Source organism: Eurytemora carolleeae, unplaced genomic scaffold (genome assembly GCF_000591075.1).
Source record: "Eurytemora carolleeae unplaced genomic scaffold, Eaff_2.0 scaffold347, whole genome shotgun sequence".
NCBI classification, from domain to species: Eukaryota; Metazoa; Arthropoda; class Copepoda; order Calanoida; family Temoridae; genus Eurytemora; species Eurytemora carolleeae.
Window position 1 is genome coordinate 112503 of NW_019396270.1, and position 22289 is coordinate 134791.

A 22289-nucleotide genomic window follows, 5' to 3' on the forward strand; every position below is an offset into this window, starting at 1 on the left:
ATTCAAAGAGAATAGTTTTATTGTAAACAAGGCTTAGTACTCCTAAACGGGGCGGGAGGATAAATGTTATTTGTTTACGATTAAACTAGTTTCTTTCCTAATACGTCACAGTAGACAATAAACAAACCCTTCTCCCCCTCTCCCTAGTACTAACCCTCCTTGTAACAAGGACTTCCAATATATCTGTTTCCCTGCGAGGATACTGATGAGAGTGTGTTCTGTAACCAGCCCGGAATAACTGTTGTATCTCCGAAGAGAAACCGTCCCGCCTCATCCAACCCCAACACAGACATCCTACTCTGAAAACTGTCACAGTATGAAACCCAGGGGTTTTCTTCACAAGGAATATCATAAATATAATTAAAAACCCAATTTAAAATATGCAATAAATAATATAAACGTAAAACCCGAAGTTAAAAATACAATAAAGATAATCTTAGTTTTTGTGAATAGTGGAGAATAATAAAACATTAATAAGAAAATCCTCTGAGGTTGCTGTTATCAAGAATTAGTGTACTTCAACTTGCAGAGAAAAATGTTGTTTTTTAAATTGATTTCCATGAAAATAAGAAATTTTATTTTAATCCAACAAATAAATGAAACATACACGAGAAAAGCATAATTAAATGCAATATCTAGAAGAAATGCAATAAATTAGATCAAAAATTGTTTTTTAAATGGATTCAAAAAATTTAAAATAGATTACATTTTGTTTTACAAATATACTCTTTATTTCTAAAATAACTTATCACAGTTAAATTGACTTGAAAAAATACAAAAGGAAGCTAAAATTTTAAAGAATTATCCAGATTGGTGAAGGATATGCTTTCAAAGAAATACTTGTTAATAATATTCATTCCGTCCAGTCAATAAATCCATTTTTGAGTAATACAACCTAGGGAGTTTACTAACAAACATCCAAACATTTCCAGGTTACAATTAAGTACGACTAAAGTTAACGAATACTATTGATTTATCATCTGGGAGAATAAATGTAGAGAGGTAAATAAAATTGGAATACGCTGGATATAAGAAAAAGATAGATAGACCTTTTTCAAAGCAAACCGTTCAGCATAGTTTGGACCTTCCCATGATTTAACACAATACCCTTTAATCCTTTGTTTAACAAATGTAAGTAATTTTACTAGTTCCACTGTTAACTGAATTATTACTAATCTTGGGACAAATTCCCACTAGGTTTTCAATTATTTATTTTAAACAGAAAAAACTAAAATGTCCACATAATTTCTCTTGTGATTAGGGATTATAGGGTAGCGTTGTAAAATGGTGATCCTCTTAAAAAACAGTAACATTTCCTTTAAAATATTGGAAGAATTGGAAGAACATGAGTCATGAAGAAGAAGAATTTCCAGACACGAGTTCGAAATTAAAGTTTGGAGAACAGAGTTTGAATTTCAGTAAAATTGCGGATGTTTATTTTCTGAATTTATCGGAAGATGATATTTTCCGGAAACCTCAGCAGGTTCCTTGTTAAACGTTAAAATTCCACCTATAATACATTAACACAAATATAATTATTTATAAAGGAATGCTAAATATTTACTGAACCTATGGAAGATATTGTGTATAAATTGTATAGTGAGTAGTGAGTACTATTTACAGGAAGATTGACTTCCTGGCGTGAGGTCAGTAGCTTGCTTCCTTCACCTTCACCTTTCCTGCAGACCCGGAGCTAGGTTCATCCTTACTCTTCACCTTCCAACCCAGAGCCAACCTGTCAAACCCTGCACTGAACAGGTTTGCTTGACTCCGCCATCCTTCTCCGTCCTGGGCCCAGGCTACGCTACTCACCATCCTCATATGACACTTTCTAGAGTCCCGAGGGAGCCGGAGAAGTTTAGCTCCCGAAATATCGAAGATCGTCACGTTCCTATTATCTTGGGGAATGGCAATCATTCCACTGGAATTTATTGCCAACTTATTCACCTAAAAACATGAATTTTTACTTTTATTTGTTTCTGAAAAAAGAGAAGAAAGTTGATCAAAGCTTTCTTTATTACATCGTAACATGAAGAGTCAAGAGAAACCTTGAAAAGTGTTTTTACCTGAGAATCAGTTTGAATATTAGTAAGCGGAGCTCTCATATTTCGGAGATCCCAAACCTTAACAGTTCTATCATCAGACCCGGAGACAATATGTTCCGATCTACTGAATGCAGCACAGCTCACAGATTCGGTATGACCCTAAAATAATTATATTTTCAAATCTAACAGTATTTTTCAATTTTTGATAAAAAATTCCCCCATTCGTCTCCTTCGTAAACCTCCCACCAAAACTTCTGTCATGGTATTAATATATGATAAAAATTACAATAGCAGAGGTCGGAAATTTTGTGTGGAGTAATTTAATCTTGAACACTTAAAACCGATATCCAATGTGGATATTTTTTAATTTGTAGGGACTAGGGAGTGACCACCACGGGATATCTTAGAGGAATCAAATTAATCCGTAGGTCTCAGCAAAATGGAGACCAATTCTTAATCCTGAGATTTTCAACACAAAAGTTAATCTTAACAATCTCAAATATACTTCAAGATTGTCCCTTTTTCTACTTCATATTCAAAGAGAATAGAATTTGCATATAATTTGTGAACATTTACATGATTTGTGCACTTTGAACTCCCTTTCAGACTGAAAGGGACTGAAAAAATTCATACCGAGAGATTCTCTGAATTACCCTCTAATATATATTCTATTCTCTTTGTTCATATTCCATCTTTTATGGGGTTCACTGTATACCTGGAATACTGAAACACTATGAATACTTTCTCTAAAGTCCCAAAGTCTGAAGGTAGAATCCTTGCTGCTGGTGACGAGAAGTCTCTGTGTAGGATGACAAGCTGCCCCGGTCAGCTCCATGTCGTGACCTGCTAGGCTATGGAGCAGGGTCTGACTACCAACATCCCAGAGGTTGGCGGTTCTATCCCATGAGGCTGTTACAACCTGGACAAACAAGATTAATAAAATCCATTCTCCAGGAACATAGTGCTTGATCTAAATGTATAGAATTTTTATTTTTTTTTGATTATGTGATAATGGATATATGAATATAATTTTACTATTGTTAGGGTTGAGATATTTTTATTTTTTAAAATGCAAGAACATTCCAACCAAATATAGAATGAATAAAAAAAGACTGGATAGGACTTGGTAACCTTAAGAGAAAAAATAGACTTTAAAAAATGTTAAGTTAAAAACATAATCCAGTGCTAAGGGTTCGGATCCGCCACAGTTTAACTCCCTGGATCTAGATCCAAGAAGTAAAAGTTAAACCGAACCAGAGGTAAAAACATTTTCTTTCAGTACACATATTCTAAGTTTCGACTCTGTCTCAAAATTAAATGAATCCTAAGCACTGCATTTATTTTCATTAATCGATTATCAATCTACCTGGTCTCCCCCCGCCAACCAATCTGCTGCAACAACGACATTCTGATGTCCTAGATGAGACAAGTTTTACATTTTTTAAAAAATTTTAAAATTATGAAACCCGGCGCGCTAAGATACGTATTTTCAGAGAAGATAAGAAATACCAAAAGTGTTGCTGAAATGAATAACTGGATAGGACCAAACCTGCCTGACATACAAGACAAAAATATGTTTCATTGATCTACGCAAGAGCTGATCATTAAAAGAGTTCCGTTATTATTTAAGCCTTTAAAAACGCTTCTGAGAACAATAAAATTCTAAAATTCTATTTTTCTAAAACCATAGAAGACGAATTAAGGACAAAATATAATGACTGGTCGGACTATCTTATTATTAAAAAGAAGACTGTAAAATTTGACGAAATAAACCATTGGAGGACGACTTGGACAAATTAGTATTAAAGTTGGGACGATTCGAATAAAGACACTATATACATACAAGAGGACAATTTGCTAGGTTAGAGAATGTTTGAAGGTTATCACATTATTTACCTGAAAGGACGACTAGAGGAGTTGAGACGACATATCCTCTAAGAATAATTTCTCCAGGGTTTTCACCACCATCGTCAGAACTTTCCGCAGACTCCTCGCTGGAGTGAATCCTAAGCCCAGGATGACTAGCAGACTCTCCGAGTGCAGTCGTCTTCCAAACATGCGCCGTACCGTCTCCGCTACTGGTTAAAACAAGATCCTAAAAAGTAGAATTTCTAAAAAATAGTAAGAACAAAAAATTGCAACTTTCGTCTTACCTGGACCGGATGAAATTTGATACTGTTGACAGAACCCTGATGTCCTGTATATCTCATGATACATTTGCCTGTATCTGCTCCCCAGATAACAGCGGTCTGATCAGCAGAAGCTGTTCCTACTAGTGGAGAGTTCACATTGGAGACACACACATCCCAGATCCCGTCCCTGTGCCCCTTGTACTCCTTCACGAAGGAGCATGATATGGCGGAGGTTTTAAAACTTGAAACTATCTTGCTGGTCTGAGCTTTTAGTTTGTGACGAGTTTTAGGAAAATTCTTCTTGGTGAAAGATTTAATCACGTTGATATCAAACCCGTCCGTGTCATCCTCCTTCTCCCGGTCTATATTCCCCTTCTCCAGCATCTGTATCTGCTCCTTCAGTCTCACGTTCTCCAGGTACAGGTGGGAGAACTCATTCTCTATCTCCTTGAACAAGGAGTTCAGATGAACCTTGTAAGCGGTGGGAAGAACGGATTCTCTGGATCCTCTCCGATGCTTCCTGGAGATAGAATCCCGTCCTACCCCTGAACTTGAACCAGTCGGAGGTAGTCCCGACCCTCCCCGAGCTAAAGACATATTAACCGTTTCAATTTCTGAAATTATTTTAAATATAAATATTGATTTGTCTACATTTGCATCCGTTATACATTTAAAACTATTACTGGAAATGCACATCATCTCTATCATATATTATATTCATAATTTGTGTTTGTTTAAATGTAATAAGTATACATGCAGCTAAAATTTTAGGGTTGATAAAATAAATATATGGTTTGTAACATAAACTAGATGAATTACAAAGGGTTTAGTTATCTCTGAGAACCTTCTCAAACTCTGCTCTTGTCTGCAGTTCTCCTTGGTTATCATACGCATTGTACGCAACCCAGTCGGACGCAATAGGAGACTGAAGCATCTCCTCTGGAAGTCCGAATGATTCAACGAGTGCAAGAGATTTCGGAGCAAGATCCGCGCAAATTTTCCTGTTTAGATCAATGACCTGATTGGCGAGTCCGGGATTAAGCAGGTCGTTCTCCATGAAGGTAGGAAGATCCTGTTCTATGGTAGAGAGCAGGTGGAGTAAAAAGACTTCGTCCAGAACACTATTCAAGGACGGATCAACTACTCCGTACTTTCCAGCTATGGTCTCCCTGAATGCTTCACAGATGATTCTATCAGCATATGACCTGGCAAAGGACTGGATTAGATCTTGCTCCTGAAGCATCCAAGTATTGAAGATTCCCTTCTCCTGGAGTTTATCTCCGAAAGGTTTCAACATACCCGGCATCTTCTTGCCAACCTTAGTGTATATTAAAGCACTGGCCATCTTCTTCTTCAAGTTGGTATAGAGAAGATTTTCCCTGGCTTTGAGAAGATATTCAAGATGTGCGACGTTACTAATATCCAAGTTAGCAGGAGTAGCGTCCGTGTGAGGTTTGAACAAACCTAGATGTTCCTTTGCAACCTTCTGCATGAGAACACTGTTATCTCCCTCGGCCGTTTGACCGGCATGAGCTGAACCAAAGTATGTTCCAATCCTGCTGGCTGAGAGGTATCCTTGTCCCCCACACCTTTCCCTAGACGTGGTTACAACAGTTCCAAGATGCCAGCTAGACATGGGTTTAATGGCACAGCACATCTTCAGAGCGTTTAAGTGCTCACTTCCATCCTCTGGCTGATACGCCCACACGTTCTTGACCTTTGTGAGTCCGAAGGTTAGAGCTATGGTGGTTGCGAGGAGGGGCATGAGTGCTCTCTGCTGCAGCTGGTAGCAGAGAATAGGAGTATCAGATTTACCAGTTGGTCCGACAGTTAGTCTTGTAGCCGCGTACCTCACGGCAATAGATAGACACACCTTGCTGGCAATAATACACCCGCTGGCAATACAGATCCTTCCAGATAACAGCTGATCTGCCATTGCCAAAAACCTGGCCCGACCTCCTTTCTTTATCTTGGTTACAAATTCTCCCTCTGGTGTGATATCACTGTACTTGTTTAGCAGATTGACTCTTGGTATCCGGACATTGTTAAAGGTAAGCTTAGCATTGTCAACTCCGTTCAGTCCCATCTTAAATCCCATATCCTCAACCAGTACTCCGGGAACAGGTTCAAGGTTGTCTCCTCTACAACGAACTAGAACTCCGTGAATGCCTTCGTTCTTTCCGTTAACAATAAGCTGGGCGAAAACAACTATGTGTTTGGCGTGACAAGCTCCGTTGGTGATCCAGTATTTCTGTGCAAGGGGAGTAGGAGAATTCACAATAATCTCATCTGTCTCCTTGTCATAAATAGCAGTTGTCTCCATCTCCACAGCATTGTTCCCGTAACCTAGCTCAGTCAACCCGAAGCATCCAACATCCTTTAGTGAATCTATACCAGGGAGAAGGTAATGATGTCTATCTGTTCCTAGTTTCAGAACGGTTCCTCCGAACAGGTTGAACTGAACAGTCATCTTGGTTCCCATGGCGGGATCTATCACAGCCAACTCGTGAGCAGCAAATATTCTCAACGGATTATTCTTGAAGTCAAGGACGGAGATGAAACCATTGTCACAGATCGCCTGGAGCCTTTTCAACGCTAGATCTCTCTCCTCGTCCAAGCTAAGGTTGTATCTGGGTTTGAATAGATCGGATTTCAGAAACTCCCTGAATTTATCTCTCATCTCAATATTGTCATGATCCAATAGATCCTTCAAGGCTCTGATATTGAAGTCTGGTTTAGGCCAGGCTGCTCTGATATGAGCTGGAGTCTGCTTGTTGTCTAAACTGATCATGAAATGTTCAGGTTTCTCCTGACCAGCCACTGCTGCACTCTGTTCACGGATTACACAACTAAACAATAATATTTTTTATGTATATTTTAAGTACATAAAACATAATTTCAGGAAACCCTCCACTCAAAAGAGACATGTCCAGAGATGCCACACTTTAAATGGATGGTCACTTAAAATTAAGCCTTCATAAAACCACTTCTTTTCTCTTACAGATAGAATTTTGGCACTTACAAATAGAAATTTTGTCACTTACAGATAGAAATTTTGTCACTTACAGATAAAAATTTTGCCTAATAAGTTTGTAAAATAAATGTCATAAAAACTTTTGAAAAGAATGTTAAAATAACTTTTTTTCAGCCAGTTAATCTTTTTTGTGTATTATCTCTGCCCTTGAGTTTTCATTTAGCTTAAACTTTTGCTATTAATAACTACTTAAAATATAGAACCATGCAACATTCACCAAACATTATCTACCTTGATACTCTAGGATGAAGCCTGGAGTTAAGAACCCTCGCAGAGTATTTGACTGTACGGAGGCCCGCCCTCAAGGAGGCGTGGTTTAACATATTGTCTGAAATTTATCAAAATTTAAGTTCTAATTTTAGGCTCATAGATTAGCTATTTATCAAGTATAAATATATCACTGTTGGGAATAGCGGCAAACAAAAACATTCCCAGGTTTTAAAAGAATTTATAATTAAAATTTCTAATTTCCAAAGAACTTTGAAAATATAGAGCTATATTTCTTATCCGCAGGAGGAGGGATTATTGAAGGTTCGGTTGGATTTTCTCCGATTCTTCCGCCCCTGTCTATTCCATCGAATATATTGAAATCTTGAACTAATCCGTCCCTGCCACTCCGACCCGAACCAGGAGTATCAGGGTTCTGCTGGATTATGGTTTCTTCTTTTTCTCCTCCAACAATTCTCGTGATTTTTACTGTCTCACTGCCATCGGGGTTCCTTTAATTAATAGTCCAATCATTTAATAAATCACTAGCTGAAAGGGCCCGGCGTTGCACGTGGAATAAAAAAAATTGAAAAAAATGTGAAAAAAACATTTTCGAATTTTTTCAGCCGTTAACACTCCCCGGCCACCCATGAGTGTTCACAAAAAATTTCAGCTCAATCGGTCCAGCTGTTTGGCCGGCTATGGACAACATATATATATATATATACCAATGTCTTGTTTTATTATATAGATTATCCGTTAATAATTATTAAACAATCAATAAATCAACCACAAAAAGTAAGCTTACCTTGACCGTTCTTCTGTCTCAATACTTCCGTCTGGCCGACGAATGGTCTTGCTGGATCGGCTGTAGCTGAATGTTTGTACCCCTGACTCCGGGGCACCAGAACCAAACCGAAAACCAAAATCAAAACCTCTCGAATCCGGAGAACCAAAACCGAACCCTCTCGAATCTGGGAAACCAAAACCGAACCCTCTCAGAGCAGATTCAGGATCTCCAAACCCGGGAAAAGAAGATCCAGGAGAGTTGGCTCTGTCGTCGAAGTCTCTGAGAACAACATTCAAATAAAAATCACTCTCAATAAAAATTAAGATTTTGGGGAAATATTTTTGGTTGTAAAGAGATAAATGTTAAGATTTTCAACCTATATTTATGACCACTTCAAACATTTAAATGGGTAATTGCAGAATACACATGTCTATCATTTATATTTCAACACATTCAAAAACTATAATGAATGCCAGGGAGTCCTGATTTCCAATTAAAAAACTGCCCTACCTAGGTTTAAGTATTTGTCCTTCTCTTGAATCTTGTGTAGGTGGGTTCTAGCAAACAGAAGAGTTATCATTAGATTCTTGGGAAACATATTTACTTTTTAGGTGTGTTGGAATTGATCAGAAGTTAGAACGTCAATCATTTGATCTCCATCTTTAAAGGCCAACGGATTCAATTAATTTCTCTTCGATATCCCCCCGTGGATGTAAGTGGTCATACCATCCGCAAATTCAAAAGTGTCCACATTGGATATCGAGTTCAAGCGATCAAGATTAACGATACTAGTTCCGACCTCTTTTAACATTTTTAAATAGAATATCTTGCAGTAAAAAATCTTTTTTAAAGATATCCCATGGTGGTCATACCCTGTTAGGGATTGAGGGATTAAGCATTTATCCGCAAAATTCAAAAGGTCTCACATTGGATATCGAGATCAAGCGTTCAGGACTAACGATACTAAACACAAAAAATCCGACCTCTTTTTATATCGAATATTTTGCGATAACAATCTTTTCCTTGAAGATATCCGTTAGATCGTTTGAAGATAAATCTTTTTCGTCGAAATCAGTATCTCTCTTTCTATCGTGGTAAATATCTAGAGAAAAATAATAGAAGTTTTGTAAAAACTAAACTAACGATTAGAAGACAATTTAAGGAGAGCATCAACATTCAAAGATTTGAATAGGTTTAAGATTTTCACATTTTTCATGTTCTCCCGTAAAAACGATTTCTCTAATAAGTCCTTGTTTCGTAAAATTCAAATTGGAAATTTGTTTTTTGGTAAAAAAAATTAGCAAAAAAGCTGGATCAGGATCAAAATTAAAATGAAAAAAAAAGTTTATTTCAAATAAGATCAACTAACCGTCCTGTTTTAACATCATGTCTCTGTCCGACAAGTTCTCATTCTCGGAGAAATCTCTAATGCTGGGTAGGTTGGGTTCATTCTCATCCAAGTATGGTCTACAATACAAAGATTCTTCTCAACGTGATAAAAAAGGCATTATTTTAAGTTGAATTAATGTGTAAATAACTCTTCAGGGGATATCCATGAAAATTTTAACTTCATTGCAACTTAAAGGGAGTGACCGGCCATGCAAGGTAGTTGAACTGAGTATGCAGTGTTGTGGAAAACTTCTTTAGGATTCATTGGAGACATATTTCACTTTTTAAAGATCTGTAAATCCTGAGTTTGAGCGCAAATTCGATTACCTGTTTTGGGCCAAATACCCCCCTTTCTACGCCCCTGATCAAGAAAAAAAAATTTGAAATTTTTTTATGCCCCTTATGGATTAAAAGAATATAGGTGCAAAGTTAGCACCATTTATCTCTATTATTACAAGAGTTATTACAAACTCCAGGAGACTAGTGAGGTCCTTTGTCAATAAATCAATGCTAAAATCGATTATTTCGTTTTCATTATTATATTGAATTTCTAATTTTCTTTTAATTTATTCACAGATTTCTTCAAATTCTTTAAATGTCGTTTTTTCAATGATAATTCTAGAAAATCTGCGAACATCTTTGTGAATAACGAGAAACTAGAATTATGAGATAATACAAAATAATAATTGAACAAGATTACTTATTTTCGATGATAAGATTAATTTTTATTTTCTCAAAATGTTCCTAAACATGACGTCTTTAGTTTTTTGTAGAATATTTTTACATTTTATGTCGTCGTTAATTAATAATTTTAAAAAATATAATTCCCTCCATTTAACTGGTATTAATGCTTTTTTTGAAAAAATCATAATTATAATTTTTTATTCTCAAAAAAAAAATTGACAAATAGAATTAAGTGTTATAAACGTTTTCGCGTGTCGGACTAAAAAATGTGGGTTTTTTTTGATGAGCTAAATTCCCAAAAGTTACAAAGAAATGTTTTTAAGTAACCATATTAGATCTTCACAATTTTGTGACTTAACAATTAACATAATTAGAAATGATTAAGTAAATAACCATAATTAGGAAGAATTTAGAACCTGTGTTGTTGAAATCCAAAGTTTCTGAACATTTCGTCCATCTCTTGTTGAAAAAATTTGTGTATTTCTAGAATATCGGATTTACATTAAAAATGCTTATAATCTGATAAGCAATTGTTTTCACGGTCGAGTAAATATATATTTCCAAAATTTTATTAATTATTGTGGGTTCAGATTTTTTTCCCCGATTTTTGACTTGCCAATTAAAAAATTAAGAAGGTCCCCTTTTTTTAAATTATTTCAAACTCCGATGTTTCCCTAAAGGGTCTGTAAAAACTTGAAAGTTTCGAAAGTTTGGATCATTTCTATGTTCTTGATCTGAGTATTTATCTCCTTTGTCTCTATCCTCGTCTGGTGGGAACCCTGGATCTGTTCGGTTTAATCCCAGAAATCCGCGAAATATTTTGTAAAAATCCCGGTTATCCATTCTCTCTGAAATATGAGATCTTTAATGACGTCCTTTGGACTTAATTCCCGTCACCCACTTCCATTTCTTATTAAGCTGACGATCTAAGTAAACGAATTTACCGAACCAAATCTTGTCGTATATAGACAATCTTCTTTGGCAATCGAACATATTGTTTCTAATTAACCACTCGAATGTGATTGGATTAAGATTTGTATCAACAAGCCTCTGTTCCTCTTCTCTTAACTTCTTCAACATTTCAGAGTTTACCGCAATAGCGCTGAATGGAAGTTTTTCTGCTAATTTGTTTAACCAGGGTTGAACTTCTTCCCAGAGACACTTCCCTCCGACCTCAACTATAATACGTCCAGCTCTTACCGGAGTTCCGTATTCTTTAACCGTTCCCTTCCCACCTCCCATTCTCTTCCCTTCTCCGTGATTTGTCAGAGGTTTGTACGGAGCGTCGACTCGATACATTCCAAATGTTTCGTTTGCCTTCAGATGTCGACCGATACCCATCCTGAGCATATCGAAGTGAGAATATCGGAGCATACCTCCGTTTAATGCAACTATACCGAACTGATCTAGTTGGAGATCTGTGTGAACCAACTCTTCTCCTTTCATCCTCCACAACTCCTTCGACTGTCTTGGAGGTCGCATCGAACCACCTTAACAAGAAAGATGTTTATTATCTGTAAATTTATAATTTGTATCATATTTGAATCTCTGGCAGATACGTCAACCATTATATAGAATAATCTTATTGAAAGTTATTACCATACTAAAAAGAGAAAGACAAAGGTTTTCTTATCATGGGATTGTAAACTATGTTTAAAAAGATTTAGAGATCGTAAGAAAATAAATTTTACTTTTATATTTGTCTAACCTAACCCAGAATATTGGCTAACCGAGAATCTTTTATCAAATTCGATTATTTCCTAACTTAGAACACCAAAGTACGCATAATAAAACATGTTGTGCTTTCAAAATTAGTACGTACATATTTATAATGATTTAACTATTTTACATTTTTGATTTGTCCCAAAAATCCGACCTAAGAGTTATTAGTAAGATCCAGTGAGATGTGGAACACTCTTTATTGTTTAAAATGAAGAGGAAGGAATTGGGTTCGCTAGTGCTTATTCAATGAATTATTTGGCAAGTTGAAAACCATTTATGATCCTTAAGTCCTTTGTTAGGATCACTGGGCCGGGTATTAGTGTTTTTTCATAATAATAAAAACAAAACCTTACCTGCTTGCCAGACATTCGGGGTTTTCGGCATCATAGGCAGTCTGTACTTGGATGGGACATTTATATTCTCAAATTTGGGCGGAGGGTTCAATTCCCTGTCGGGGAAATATTTGTATTTTTTGCCAGCGAATTGCAGGACCAGGATACTGGAGGGATTCAGCAGGCTCAGGTTCCGTGATCTCATCAAGGGTTCCAACTCTAGAACTTGTCTAAAGAGGACGGCCATTTTCGTCCTGAAAGATTGCGGAGTTGGCAAAAGAGGATTTTATTTTTGCTAAAGTAATTACATGCATAGGTCGACGTTATGAAATTCCACAGTCGAGATACAGGAAATATTCAGATAAATAAATGAAAATCATAAATAAATCAGGACTATAAGTGGCAGAGTTAAACTTTTTTCCAGCGATCTCGGATCCATCAAAATTTAGGAAAGATGTTCTCATTTGTATGCGCAAATATTGTGCAAGCTTACGAAACCTTCATAACTGTCGTCTTCATAGCAATCAATTAATCACAAAATGCATTTCACTTTCATAACTTGTTCACAACTTATATTATGTTTACATATATTCAATAATTTATACTAATTAATGTATTCACGATAATAAACATTTTTCAGGGTCGACATAATAAATTCAAATCTAATTTTTTGTACAGTCTTTTTTCACTCATTTCTACAAAATCGTTGAAATAATCAGAGAAATCAGAGAAGGTTGAAAATGGAAGGTCTATTATCCGCCACCAAGGATCTTTCCAGTTTCTGTTTTTTAGCTGGAGGAGGTTTCTTGGATTTAACAGGGTTGGGTTCTATCTGCTCCGGAGCAGACTCTTTCTCCGGACTGATGGCAGCAAACACAAAGTTCCGCGCACTTTTCTTAGCTCCTGTTCCCGTCCTACAAAATGAAACAGTTTAATATAATTTTTTAACTCATTTTTAATGTAGTAATAAACTTAATGATACATAAAATCTGGTATTAATGTTTTTTTATTATAAATTCAAATTCGACGTTCAAAACTCCTACTTTGGGGGTGGATACGTTTTCAGAATTAGTTTTTTTTATTATCAAATAACGACGACATAGAATGTAAAAAAAGTTCTACAATAAACTACAGACGTCATGTATAGGAACATGTCGAGAAAATAAAAATTAATCTTATCATCGAAAATAAGTAATTTTGTTCAATTATTAGTTCCTTTTTTCTCATTATTCTGGTTTCTCATTATTCACAAAGATTTTCGCGGATTTTATAGGATTGTTATTGAAAAGACGGCATTTGAAGAATTTGAAGAAATCTACGAATAAATTCGAAGAAGATATATAAGAAATTCAATATAATAATAAAAACGAAATAATCGATTTTAGCATTGATTTATTGACAAATTTCTTTTGAGAAATATGTTCCTGACCATATAATTAGATCACTGTATAATTTTTACTTTATTTTTCGTTGTCGTTATTTAAATAGGAGCATTGAACGTCGGCTTTGTGCTCAAACTTAGGATTTACAGATCTTTAAAAAGTTTAATATGTCTCTAATTAATTCAAAAGAAGTTTTCCACAACACTGCATACTCAGTTCAACTACCTTACATAGCCGGTCACTCCCTTTAATGAAGAGCTTAGAAGTAGCTTTGTAAAATTACGGAAGGGGGGGGTCAAGACCTATGAGATGGCAGATTCAAGTCTTTCCTTGTCCGCTCCTACTCAATCCCCCTCCCCTCTCCTCTTCTCTTATTGAAAACAAATTAATAAATCTGATTTTGGACCAACCTGTCATCAGTTTTCTTGTTAAACACTGCCATCTGTTCTATTGAAGTTTGCCCACGAGCCAGGAAAGAACTTCTTGGATCTCGATTCTGAAAATAATTATATTTCGGAAAATTTAAACTAAAATATGAAGAGAATTAAAAAAGAACAAATGAACAGACCATTATTGTTATTTTACTTTCAGTGGACAATTCTTTTATTTTAAAGTACTTCCAAAATCCATATTACAAGCTGTAGGACCTCTCTTGAATCCATATTACAAGCTGTAGGACCTCTCTTGAGAACTTATTTTGTGTAGTCACTTTGGTCTTGGGAGTACCATGAGAGTCTGATTTGATTTGATATTGATTACGAATAAATCCATTTAAAGTTTAAAATATACGTTTCTTTTTTATTATTCACATCACTGGTATTTTGGTTCGCATAAAGCTCGGAACATTATTATATCCAAAAGGCTTGAACCTTCTCGATCAAGAGAAAATGGTGTCCAAGATTTTAAGATTTTAGTAAACAAGAAATCTTGTGAAAAGTGTGTACACTTGTCTTATAAAATATGATTTTAAAAAATATAACCAGCTTTTCGATTATGCAGAATTTTAGAAGATGATTCCAATCCTTTTTTTAACTAAATAGGTTTTTTCTAGAAATACCCTTATTGTGTTTAAAAAAATTGCTTAGACTTTTAAGTAAATATCTGTTACTAGAAATTCAAGGCGCTTCGCGCCCTTCTTTCTAGCCTTAGAGGGCGCTTCGCGCCTATCTTCTAAATTAGTTGTGAACATGTTCTCTTTGTGTACATCGTAAAACAAAACAAAAAATAATTCGCGGATTTTCACAAAAAATTTCGCGGATTTTCAAAATTTTTAAAAATTTAATGACGATCGAATTTTGATGGAGACAAATATTTGAAATTTTGATTTTTCATAAACCTTCCCTGGGGTCCCTAGATGTCACACAAAAAATTTGGGCCCGATCGGTTCAGCCGTTTTGACGTTTATTGGATACAAACAAACAGACAGACAGACAGACAAGCCAAATTTATATATAGATTATCACTTTCAATTCAAAGATGTTTAACATACTTAGTTAATTTATAATTTTTTTAACATTTTTTTAAATTTTTTTTTTCGTTCTTTTATGAGCTTTCTTTACATTAATAAACGTTTAAAAAACTAGCTGTTTTTTTACCAGTGCTTGAAGAGGTTGAAGAGGTCCGTTTCGAACCTCGAGACTTGAACTTCGAGTCATCGTTTTAATTTCTATACTTTCAGGAGTCCGCTCCCCACTAGATATCTTCTTCATTGCTCTTTGAGCCAACTTGAAAAATTGGGATTCTTCTCCTAGATTTCCCGGCCGCTGATTAGTACCGTTTTCTAAACAGGATAATATTGTTTACTAGCCAAAGTGCCCAATTTTGCCCGTGGAATTTTAAAAACACTTTAAAAATTCGAAATTTCGAATTTTGAAGAAAAAAAAATAGTTTTTTCCAAAAAATTCAGCCATGGCTAATATATATTAGCAAAGAGCTTAATATTAAAAAAAAAAATTCAACTTGGTCGAATAATTTTTTTTATGTAAAAAAAGGCATGTGCTTTAAAGATGAATTAAGTGAAGGAGAGATAAGAAAAAAGGTGAGAAAATTTCAGAAGAAAAAAGCATACACATAATTATTTGGGTTGACAAAAAGAAAACTTTAGGTCCACCTTTCATCCATTTCTCCCGTTCCAATCTCTGTAATCTCCACTGTTCCTCGGCAGTACCAACCTCCTCATCCTCCTCCTCTCCATCACTGTCTCGTCTCTCTAGTTCAAGACCTTCATCTAAACCCTTCCATTTAAATTGCCTCTGCCTCTTGTAATCTGTGTGAAGATCTCCGTCCTCCAAAAACCTGTAAAAAAAGTTTTTAAATGTTTACAAAAATCAAGATTGATACTGTCAACAACAACAAATAATACTCAATGGTCACACAAGTGTACTGCAGTTGAACTTTGAAATGGGTTGCAATGTGGTAATTTAAATTTTTTGTGAAAACCACTCATGTCATTAAATAATTCCCAGCAGTGGCATTGATCTGAGTGCCAAATATCAACAATATACAAAATGTTTTCTAAAAACACAAATCTCAACAAGAGTTATGTAAAACTCCCCGGAGGCCGAATTTAAAGAATTTGAGCCGCGGCATAAATATGGTTGGTTCCACTCAAAATTGTATTCAATGTTTTAAGATTTAAGCCGGTGCTCAATTGAAACCGGTTTTCGGTGGATTTGAGACGCGGCTCAAATTCATCAAATTCGGACACTGTGATATCTCAGTGCCCATTCTGCAAGAGAAATTAGCTTTAGCATTTAGCGTATCTGCATCAAAAAGGACCCTTTGCACTGAAAAATCTTTAAAAACATTAGCACTTTAACTTACTAAAATGGAATGAATCCTATTCACTGCAAACCAATCAAAAATCCTGACTAGTATTTGTATTCTTAAAATTTGGTGATGGTGATGGACCAAACCTCTGTAGGGCAAGAAAAGTAGATGTTAGTTCCACATTTAGTACTATTATAGTATTTGTATATAGTCGAAGTGATTAACAGTCTTACCTTTCTTGGAACAGTTTTATCTCTGCTTGATCTGCATCCAGGAGAACCTTCTGATGAATTCGTCCAACCTAAAACGAAATAAACGTGTTTACCATTTAAACAATTCTTTTTGAATAGAACGTTTGAAAGAAGAAATTTAACGCAACAAAACGAGCAAGGCAGAATCAAGCTACTGCGTGATCAAAATTTTCACTTCAAAATCATCCAAATATTGTACTTAAGAATTAAAATCAATATTTACCCAAATTCAGACCTGAGGCCGGTTCTAGAAAGATGACTCTTAAGAGTGGTATAAGAGCGGTATTAGCTAATACCACTCTTATACCACTCTTAACGCTAATACCAGTGTTTAGGAAATTCGGATTCTTTAGACGCTAATGCTGCCTAATAAAGGGTAGGATTATCTAGCATAGAACAGCTGAAGAGTTCTTTAGTCATCCTAGCTAATACCGGTTTTATCATCCATTCTATAGAAATTTTCCTTTAATGCGCATGCTCGTATACCACCAAGCAGGATTTGTAAAGAGTGGTATTTAGCTCTCTAGAACCAGGCTATTAAATGAACTTTGTACTTTCATTACAGCATAGGGGTGTATATTTTTCTCGAAAATTCATTTTTGTTCCCATTGAAAATAATTTCCCCCAAAAATTTCTAAAATATATATCTTAAAAAAAAGTTTTTAAGATTCTTATTGCTGAAATGGGGAAAATAAATGATTTTTAAGGGGAAAATTAAGATTTATTTAAAGTATCAAAAAGAATAAAAAAGTTGCCTTTGGACGCCAAAGTTTTCATTTTTTCCCCAAAATTATAAATAATCAATATACACCCCTTTTACAACATAGCATAGAACACGAAAGTTCAATTTGTATACCTTATCTCTTTCCAATTCTTCATCAATTTCATCAAAATCTCCTTCCTCCAATTCTAACCTGTAACGATAAAGTTAATCCAAAAATACTACCTTGAAGAAAAAATATTTTTAAACGTTAATCATGAATTTAAAAAGAAAAAGATAAAATGAAAAAAATCTAGAAAATTATCTAATTTTACATTCTTGTGCAAAAATCAAAAACTTAAAGGATCCGTGCTATTAAACTAACCTGTCCAACCCCTTCTCATCCTCGTCCTCGGAGAGTTCATCCTCACTACCCGACAATTCAGCCTCATTCTCAAAGAAATCCTTCCTCAACCGACCTTTCTTATCAAACATTCCTTTAGATTTGACAGGTTTCTCCATTTCCATTTCCTCTTCATCTTCACCCTTTTCTTCCTCCTCATCCTCATTCTCACTTTCATCATCACTAATAACACGTCTTTTTCTCTTCTTAGATCTAACCAAATCTGTCTCCTCATCACTGTCTAGGATCCGTCCTGCTCCGAGATCATCCTCCATAAAACCTGGAGCAAGCTCTTCATCATCACTAGGACAGATATCAGGTCCAGTCTGAGACCTATCCTCGACATCCTGACTGTCCAAGCCTAGAAGTTGATCTAATCTACTAGTTCCGACCGATAACATCTTTCCTAAAAAATAAAAAAAATGTTCCATTTAAGATTCTGACCTCGGAAAAAAAACATTCTGGGATCGAATTTAATGAATTTGAGCTACGTCGCTGAACTACTCACTAACCCGTTCAAAGTTGAACCACCGATGTAAAGGAAAAGATTCGAGAAGAATTCAAATCGAAAATTCAAACGAAGATTTGAATTTTCAAAATATCAGCGTTCTGGAAAACTTTTATCATTGGTTTATATTAATCTTCATGATATATTTTATTAGAATTGGGTTTTATATATTAAAATACAATTTGTAATTTTTTTTCCCGAAGAATAAATTTATCTTAATAGATCAATATTTAACAATTGTCGGGATTTTATGGCAGCTACGTACTAACCTGTGAGGATTACAGTATCCTGACTCTCTAAACCATGGGATGGGTTCCTTGTATCCTGAGACTCCGGGTCTACCCTGTGAACCGGTGTATCCTGAGTTAACTGTGAGATGGGAGCTACTGCTTGTGTAGCGAACTTTCCCGAACATAATCCAACAATATCATCAATATCTTCTACTTCTGGATCTGTAGCATCAAACAACCCTGACAACCAAATAAAAAATATGAAAACCACAATTTTAAGTTTGAATGATCTAAGAACTTAAGGTTTATAACAGCTGACATTAAAAACTCATCAAACGTCTATTAAAAAAGTTAATAATTTTTTTTCTGCTTTCCACAATAAGTTATTTGTTTAAGCATTATAATGAAAGATGAAGTTTTGTCTTACCTTCGAACCCTAGTTTCTTTTTAGCCATCTGGGACGAGGTAGGGCTTGCACTCGTTGGAAGGTTTTTCTCCGCCTCTGAGAACTCTACACCCTCGGAGTTTATCCGATCCTTGTAAGGAGTCCACCGTGGAGCAGAGTTAAAGGCAAAACTGGATGCAGAGCTAGCCATAGATTTAACGGAGCATGTGTCATTGTTTGGAGTCTCAAGCTCGGACAGGTTTACAGTGCCTGGGGTTATCTGATTAGAATTAGATTCGTCAGACAAAAACTCGGCGTTTTTAATCTTTTTGAATCCTTTCTTTTTCTTGGATACTTTAGGTTTGGTCTCTTCCTCATCTTCATCCTCCTCCTCCTGTACAAGGTTTAGAGATTCAGTATCACTCTCCTGGTCTTCTTCATCATCATCCTCATTTTCATCATTCTCGTCATCTCTGTCCTCGTCCCCAGATTCTTCAGCTTCGTCGTCACAAAATAATCCTCGCTTAGTCTTCTTCTCTTTGATGTTTACATCATTCTCCTCGGGTTCAGATTCTCCTTCAGATTCGTCCTCGTCATACTCACGCTTCTCCTCCTCATCCTCAAAATTGAAATCGTCTTCCACTTCTTCCTCGTCCGGCAAATCGGCAATTTCCTCGTTATTTAGTTTCGTAAACTCCTCTTTCTTTCGACGCTCCTCGCGTCTCTTCGCTAACATTTCCTGTTTAAGTTTTTCTTTTAGTGTGAAGAATGACATGTGTATAGGTTTTTGAGCAGGTCCAGTTTTTCTGTTATACTTCAAGTTTTCTGTCTCTAGTACTTCAGTACCATCAGCATTAGTTTTCTTCGTGACTATGTTTAACTCCTCTCTATTCATACAGTCTCTAAGATGAATCGGCGGGCCTGAGGCATTAGCATGCGTCACAAACCTGTTTAACAATTTAGTTGCTCCGATAGACAAATCGTGTTTAGGGGAGAACATTTCATCGTCATCGTTTCCTCCAAGTTTAGGAGTTAGGTTGAGCGTCTTCTCTAGTAAACTAGGATCAATCTGCTTCTTGAGAGCTTCAAGCTTTTGTAATCTGCGATCCAATGGTTTACTCACATTGAGTTGTGAAGAACAGATCTCCGATGTATCATCTAATACTAGATCTAAACTCTCCGGTAGTTTCTCTACTTCAGGTTCAGTTTCAGTTGCAAGGTCAGATAGAGATTCCGAATTTGAAAGGATCTTAGAACTTTCATCGTGCATATTTTCTCGGTCAAGGTTTTCGGAAAGGTTATCACTGACTAGGTTAGCATCTGAAGTTACTCGTGGAGTGATAATAGCATCCATAGGTTTCTCAAGACTTTCGGACGAAATATTTTCGACTAGAGCCGAACTTTCCGAAGAAACCATTCTTTCGGTAGGCACCAAATCTTCAGCCGGAACTAGTTCAACCTTTTTCAGCGGCGCGTCCGCAATATTTGTCTCATCCTCATACATTTGCTCGTCCTCATTCCTTGGCTCATCCACATTCAATGGCTCATCTTCGAGTTTAAAATCCGCGTCATCTTCATCTTCTTCATGTTCTTCCTCATCACTCTTATAAAACTCTTCAAGTTGTTTCTGTCGTTCCTGGAGAAGTTTCTCATCCTTCTCTGTAAAATGTTGAAGTTTAATGGATTGAACAATCTCCGGAGTTCCTTTCTTACGGTTCAGAAACTCCTCCAGGGTTCTCTGCTTAGGGCGATGGTATGGTAGTCCGACCGTGCTCTCCCGGAGCAATCGTTGGGACTCGGATCTTATTTCACTCATTGCACTGGATTTAGACTTCCGATCATGTTTCTCTTTTTTAGACTTAATATGTTTTACATTTAAACCTTCGTTGTCTGAATTCCCGGAGTTCTCGGAGTCCGATCCTCGATGAGTCGGAGCATCTTCGTCGTCGCTGGAATTGTTCTTAGGTTTCGAAGCCTCTTCATCGCTGGAATCAGCGTCGTAGAGACTCCGGTCCTTGAGTAGGTTGGAGTTCGATTTGTTCTGAGTTTCTTTAACAACATTCTCATCCTCACTGTCGGAGCCAAGGAAGGTTTTTGCAATCTTCTTCTTCCTGAAAGAATGAAAAATGGTTAATTATTTAAGATAACTAAATATTTATTTAATTTTCGTTTATATTATTAGTCGTATAACATATCAATAATAACTGTCTGATTAACGATGGTACCCTTAAAACCGCGTTTGAGCAATAAGGATGAATCTACCCTTTTCCATAAGAAAATTGATTATTTGTTGCGATTCTCCCATTATATTTGGTTTAGGCAATAGAGTAAATAAAGGAGATTGCAGAAATAATATATTTTAAAATAAATGTTTGGGCAACGGAGTCTGTTTACTGCCAAGGTTTGGACGATTTTCTCAGTTACACTAACAGCGAACAATACGAAAAAAGGGTCCGTCCTAGTATACGATTTTTGGACCCCTCAGCAAAATTATTATTACTTATTTTTTTATTATTTCAGGGTTAGGTTGGGTTGAGACAATTTCTGGGTTGCGGCCACATGATCAATAACATTCCTGTGTTACATATGAGATCCATGTACAAAAGGTCCAAAAGCGTTCTATAGGAAATTATCCGAAAAGAAAAATAGATAAATTCAATCCCCCTGGGTAGAGGGCAGAAAGGGTTTCACTCAGATTGATTTTATGGACACAGGAGTCTTTAACTTTCAAGAATTTGGACGAAACTGTAAACACGGGCAACGCCAGGTATTTTAGCTGACTGATAAATGAACTGTTAAGCTAAAAAAAAATAGATACCTAACACTAGTGTTGTTGGAGTTTTCTTTCTCCTCGTCTGAATCATCGGAGAAATTTTCAGGTTTCCTAACTTTGTCATCATTTCTATCATTGTTGTCATCATCCTCATCGGAGCTATCTATAACTCGTCCTGTTTTCTTCTTGGTTGGTTCAGGTTCAGGACTAGCTGAGGTAGATTTGCTCCGAGATAAGGGAACAGGAGCAGATTCATCGTCAGAACTGTCGGCATTCAAATTGGAGCGAGAGATGGAAAAGGATTCGTCATCGGAGCTATCCGCGTTTAAATCCATGATGAGCTTTACCAAGTAATTGTAATCCTCAACAAACGTTAGACATTCTTTATATAACTTAAATTTTCACTTTCATATTTCATTTAAGCCTGCATTGTTTACGATTCTTTGTAAACTTGTAATTAGATTTAAGTAAAGATAACTAAGTTCACTGAAACAATAAATCCGCCAACTTTATTTCAAGAATCAAGAATACGCGGGAAAACTAAAATTGTCAG

General features: G+C 36.0%; 5 protein-coding genes across 5 annotated transcripts in view; all 5 read right to left on the reverse strand.

Annotated features, from left to right (window-relative positions):
- LOC111699832 (rab3 GTPase-activating protein non-catalytic subunit) overlaps positions 1-1601 on the reverse strand; it is a 12651-nt gene extending 11050 nt beyond the window's left edge. The window contains exons 1-2 of the mRNA XM_023470569.1: positions 1511-1601; positions 192-435 (exon numbers count right to left, since the gene is read on the reverse strand). Of these exons, the coding sequence (XP_023326337.1) occupies positions 192-293 (102 nt within the window). The 5' untranslated portion in view covers positions 294-435; positions 1511-1601. The remainder of the gene's footprint in view (positions 1-191; positions 436-1510) is intronic.
- On the reverse strand, positions 1420-14402 carry LOC111699838 (WD repeat-containing protein 37). Its single transcript, XM_023470577.1, has 7 exons — positions 14397-14402; positions 4199-4791; positions 3942-4140; positions 3412-3461; positions 2761-2964; positions 2067-2204; positions 1420-1947 (listed from the first exon to the last, which is right to left on the reverse strand). Exons 2-7 carry the CDS (start codon positions 4772-4774, stop codon positions 1648-1650), a joined length of 1467 nt encoding a protein of 488 aa, XP_023326345.1. The 5' UTR covers positions 4775-4791; positions 14397-14402; the 3' UTR covers positions 1420-1647.
- On the reverse strand, positions 4873-7542 carry LOC111699835 (acyl-coenzyme A oxidase 3, peroxisomal-like). The gene is made up of 2 exons (XM_023470573.1): positions 7443-7542; positions 4873-7026 (listed from the first exon to the last, which is right to left on the reverse strand). The coding sequence occupies exons 1-2, from the start codon at positions 7532-7534 to the stop codon at positions 5004-5006; spliced, it is 2115 nt and encodes a 704-aa protein (XP_023326341.1). The 5' UTR covers positions 7535-7542; the 3' UTR covers positions 4873-5003.
- LOC111699841 (uncharacterized) lies at positions 7539-11218 on the reverse strand. Its single transcript, XM_023470582.1, has 7 exons — positions 10956-11218; positions 10698-10764; positions 9578-9675; positions 9231-9310; positions 8719-8765; positions 8227-8487; positions 7539-7930 (listed from the first exon to the last, which is right to left on the reverse strand). The coding sequence occupies exons 1-7, from the start codon at positions 11122-11124 to the stop codon at positions 7675-7677; spliced, it is 978 nt and encodes a 325-aa protein (XP_023326350.1). The 5' UTR covers positions 11125-11218; the 3' UTR covers positions 7539-7674.
- LOC111699831 (claspin) lies at positions 12590-22272 on the reverse strand. Its single transcript, XM_023470568.1, has 10 exons — positions 21782-22272; positions 19006-21074; positions 18618-18818; positions 17823-18246; positions 17594-17651; positions 16720-16787; positions 15828-16012; positions 15313-15497; positions 14128-14213; positions 12590-13249 (listed from the first exon to the last, which is right to left on the reverse strand). The coding sequence occupies exons 1-10, from the start codon at positions 22069-22071 to the stop codon at positions 13060-13062; spliced, it is 3756 nt and encodes a 1251-aa protein (XP_023326336.1). The 5' UTR covers positions 22072-22272; the 3' UTR covers positions 12590-13059.
- Positions 22273-22289: the final 17 nt, after the last annotated feature.

What these genes read in the sequence shown, in the direction of transcription:
- LOC111699838 (XM_023470577.1), bottom strand. Translation starts at nt 4,774, where the DNA reads ATGTCTTTAGCTCGGGGAGGGTCGGGACTACCTCCGACTGGTTCAAGT. An exon ending in TCCTCTAGTCGTCCTTTCAG is followed by an intron (nt 3,462 to 3,941) that starts GTAAATAATGTG and finishes TGTCTCATCTAG; the next exon opens with GACATCAGAATGTCGTTGTT. An exon ending in ATATTCAAACTGATTCTCAG is followed by an intron (nt 1,948 to 2,066) that starts GTAAAAACACTT and finishes TCATGTTTTTAG; the next exon opens with GTGAATAAGTTGGCAATAAA.
- LOC111699835 (XM_023470573.1), bottom strand. Translation starts at nt 7,534, where the DNA reads ATGTTAAACCACGCCTCCTTGAGGGCGGGCCTCCGTACAGTCAAATAC. An exon ending in CTTCATCCTAGAGTATCAAG is followed by an intron (nt 7,027 to 7,442) that starts GTAGATAATGTT and finishes ATTATTGTTTAG; the next exon opens with TTGTGTAATCCGTGAACAGA.
- LOC111699841 (XM_023470582.1), bottom strand. Translation starts at nt 11,124, where the DNA reads ATGGATAACCGGGATTTTTACAAAATATTTCGCGGATTTCTGGGATTA. An exon ending in CATGATGTTAAAACAGGACG is followed by an intron (nt 9,311 to 9,577) that starts GTTAGTTGATCT and finishes ATTTTTCTCTAG; the next exon opens with ATATTTACCACGATAGAAAG. An exon ending in GAGACAGAAGAACGGTCAAG is followed by an intron (nt 7,931 to 8,226) that starts GTAAGCTTACTT and finishes TATTAATTAAAG; the next exon opens with GAACCCCGATGGCAGTGAGA.
- LOC111699831 (XM_023470568.1), bottom strand. Translation starts at nt 22,071, where the DNA reads ATGGATTTAAACGCGGATAGCTCCGATGACGAATCCTTTTCCATCTCT. An exon ending in GGATACTGTAATCCTCACAG is followed by an intron (nt 18,247 to 18,617) that starts GTTAGTACGTAG and finishes TTTATTTTTTAG; the next exon opens with GAAAGATGTTATCGGTCGGA. An exon ending in GATGAGAAGGGGTTGGACAG is followed by an intron (nt 17,652 to 17,822) that starts GTTAGTTTAATA and finishes TTATCGTTACAG; the next exon opens with GTTAGAATTGGAGGAAGGAG.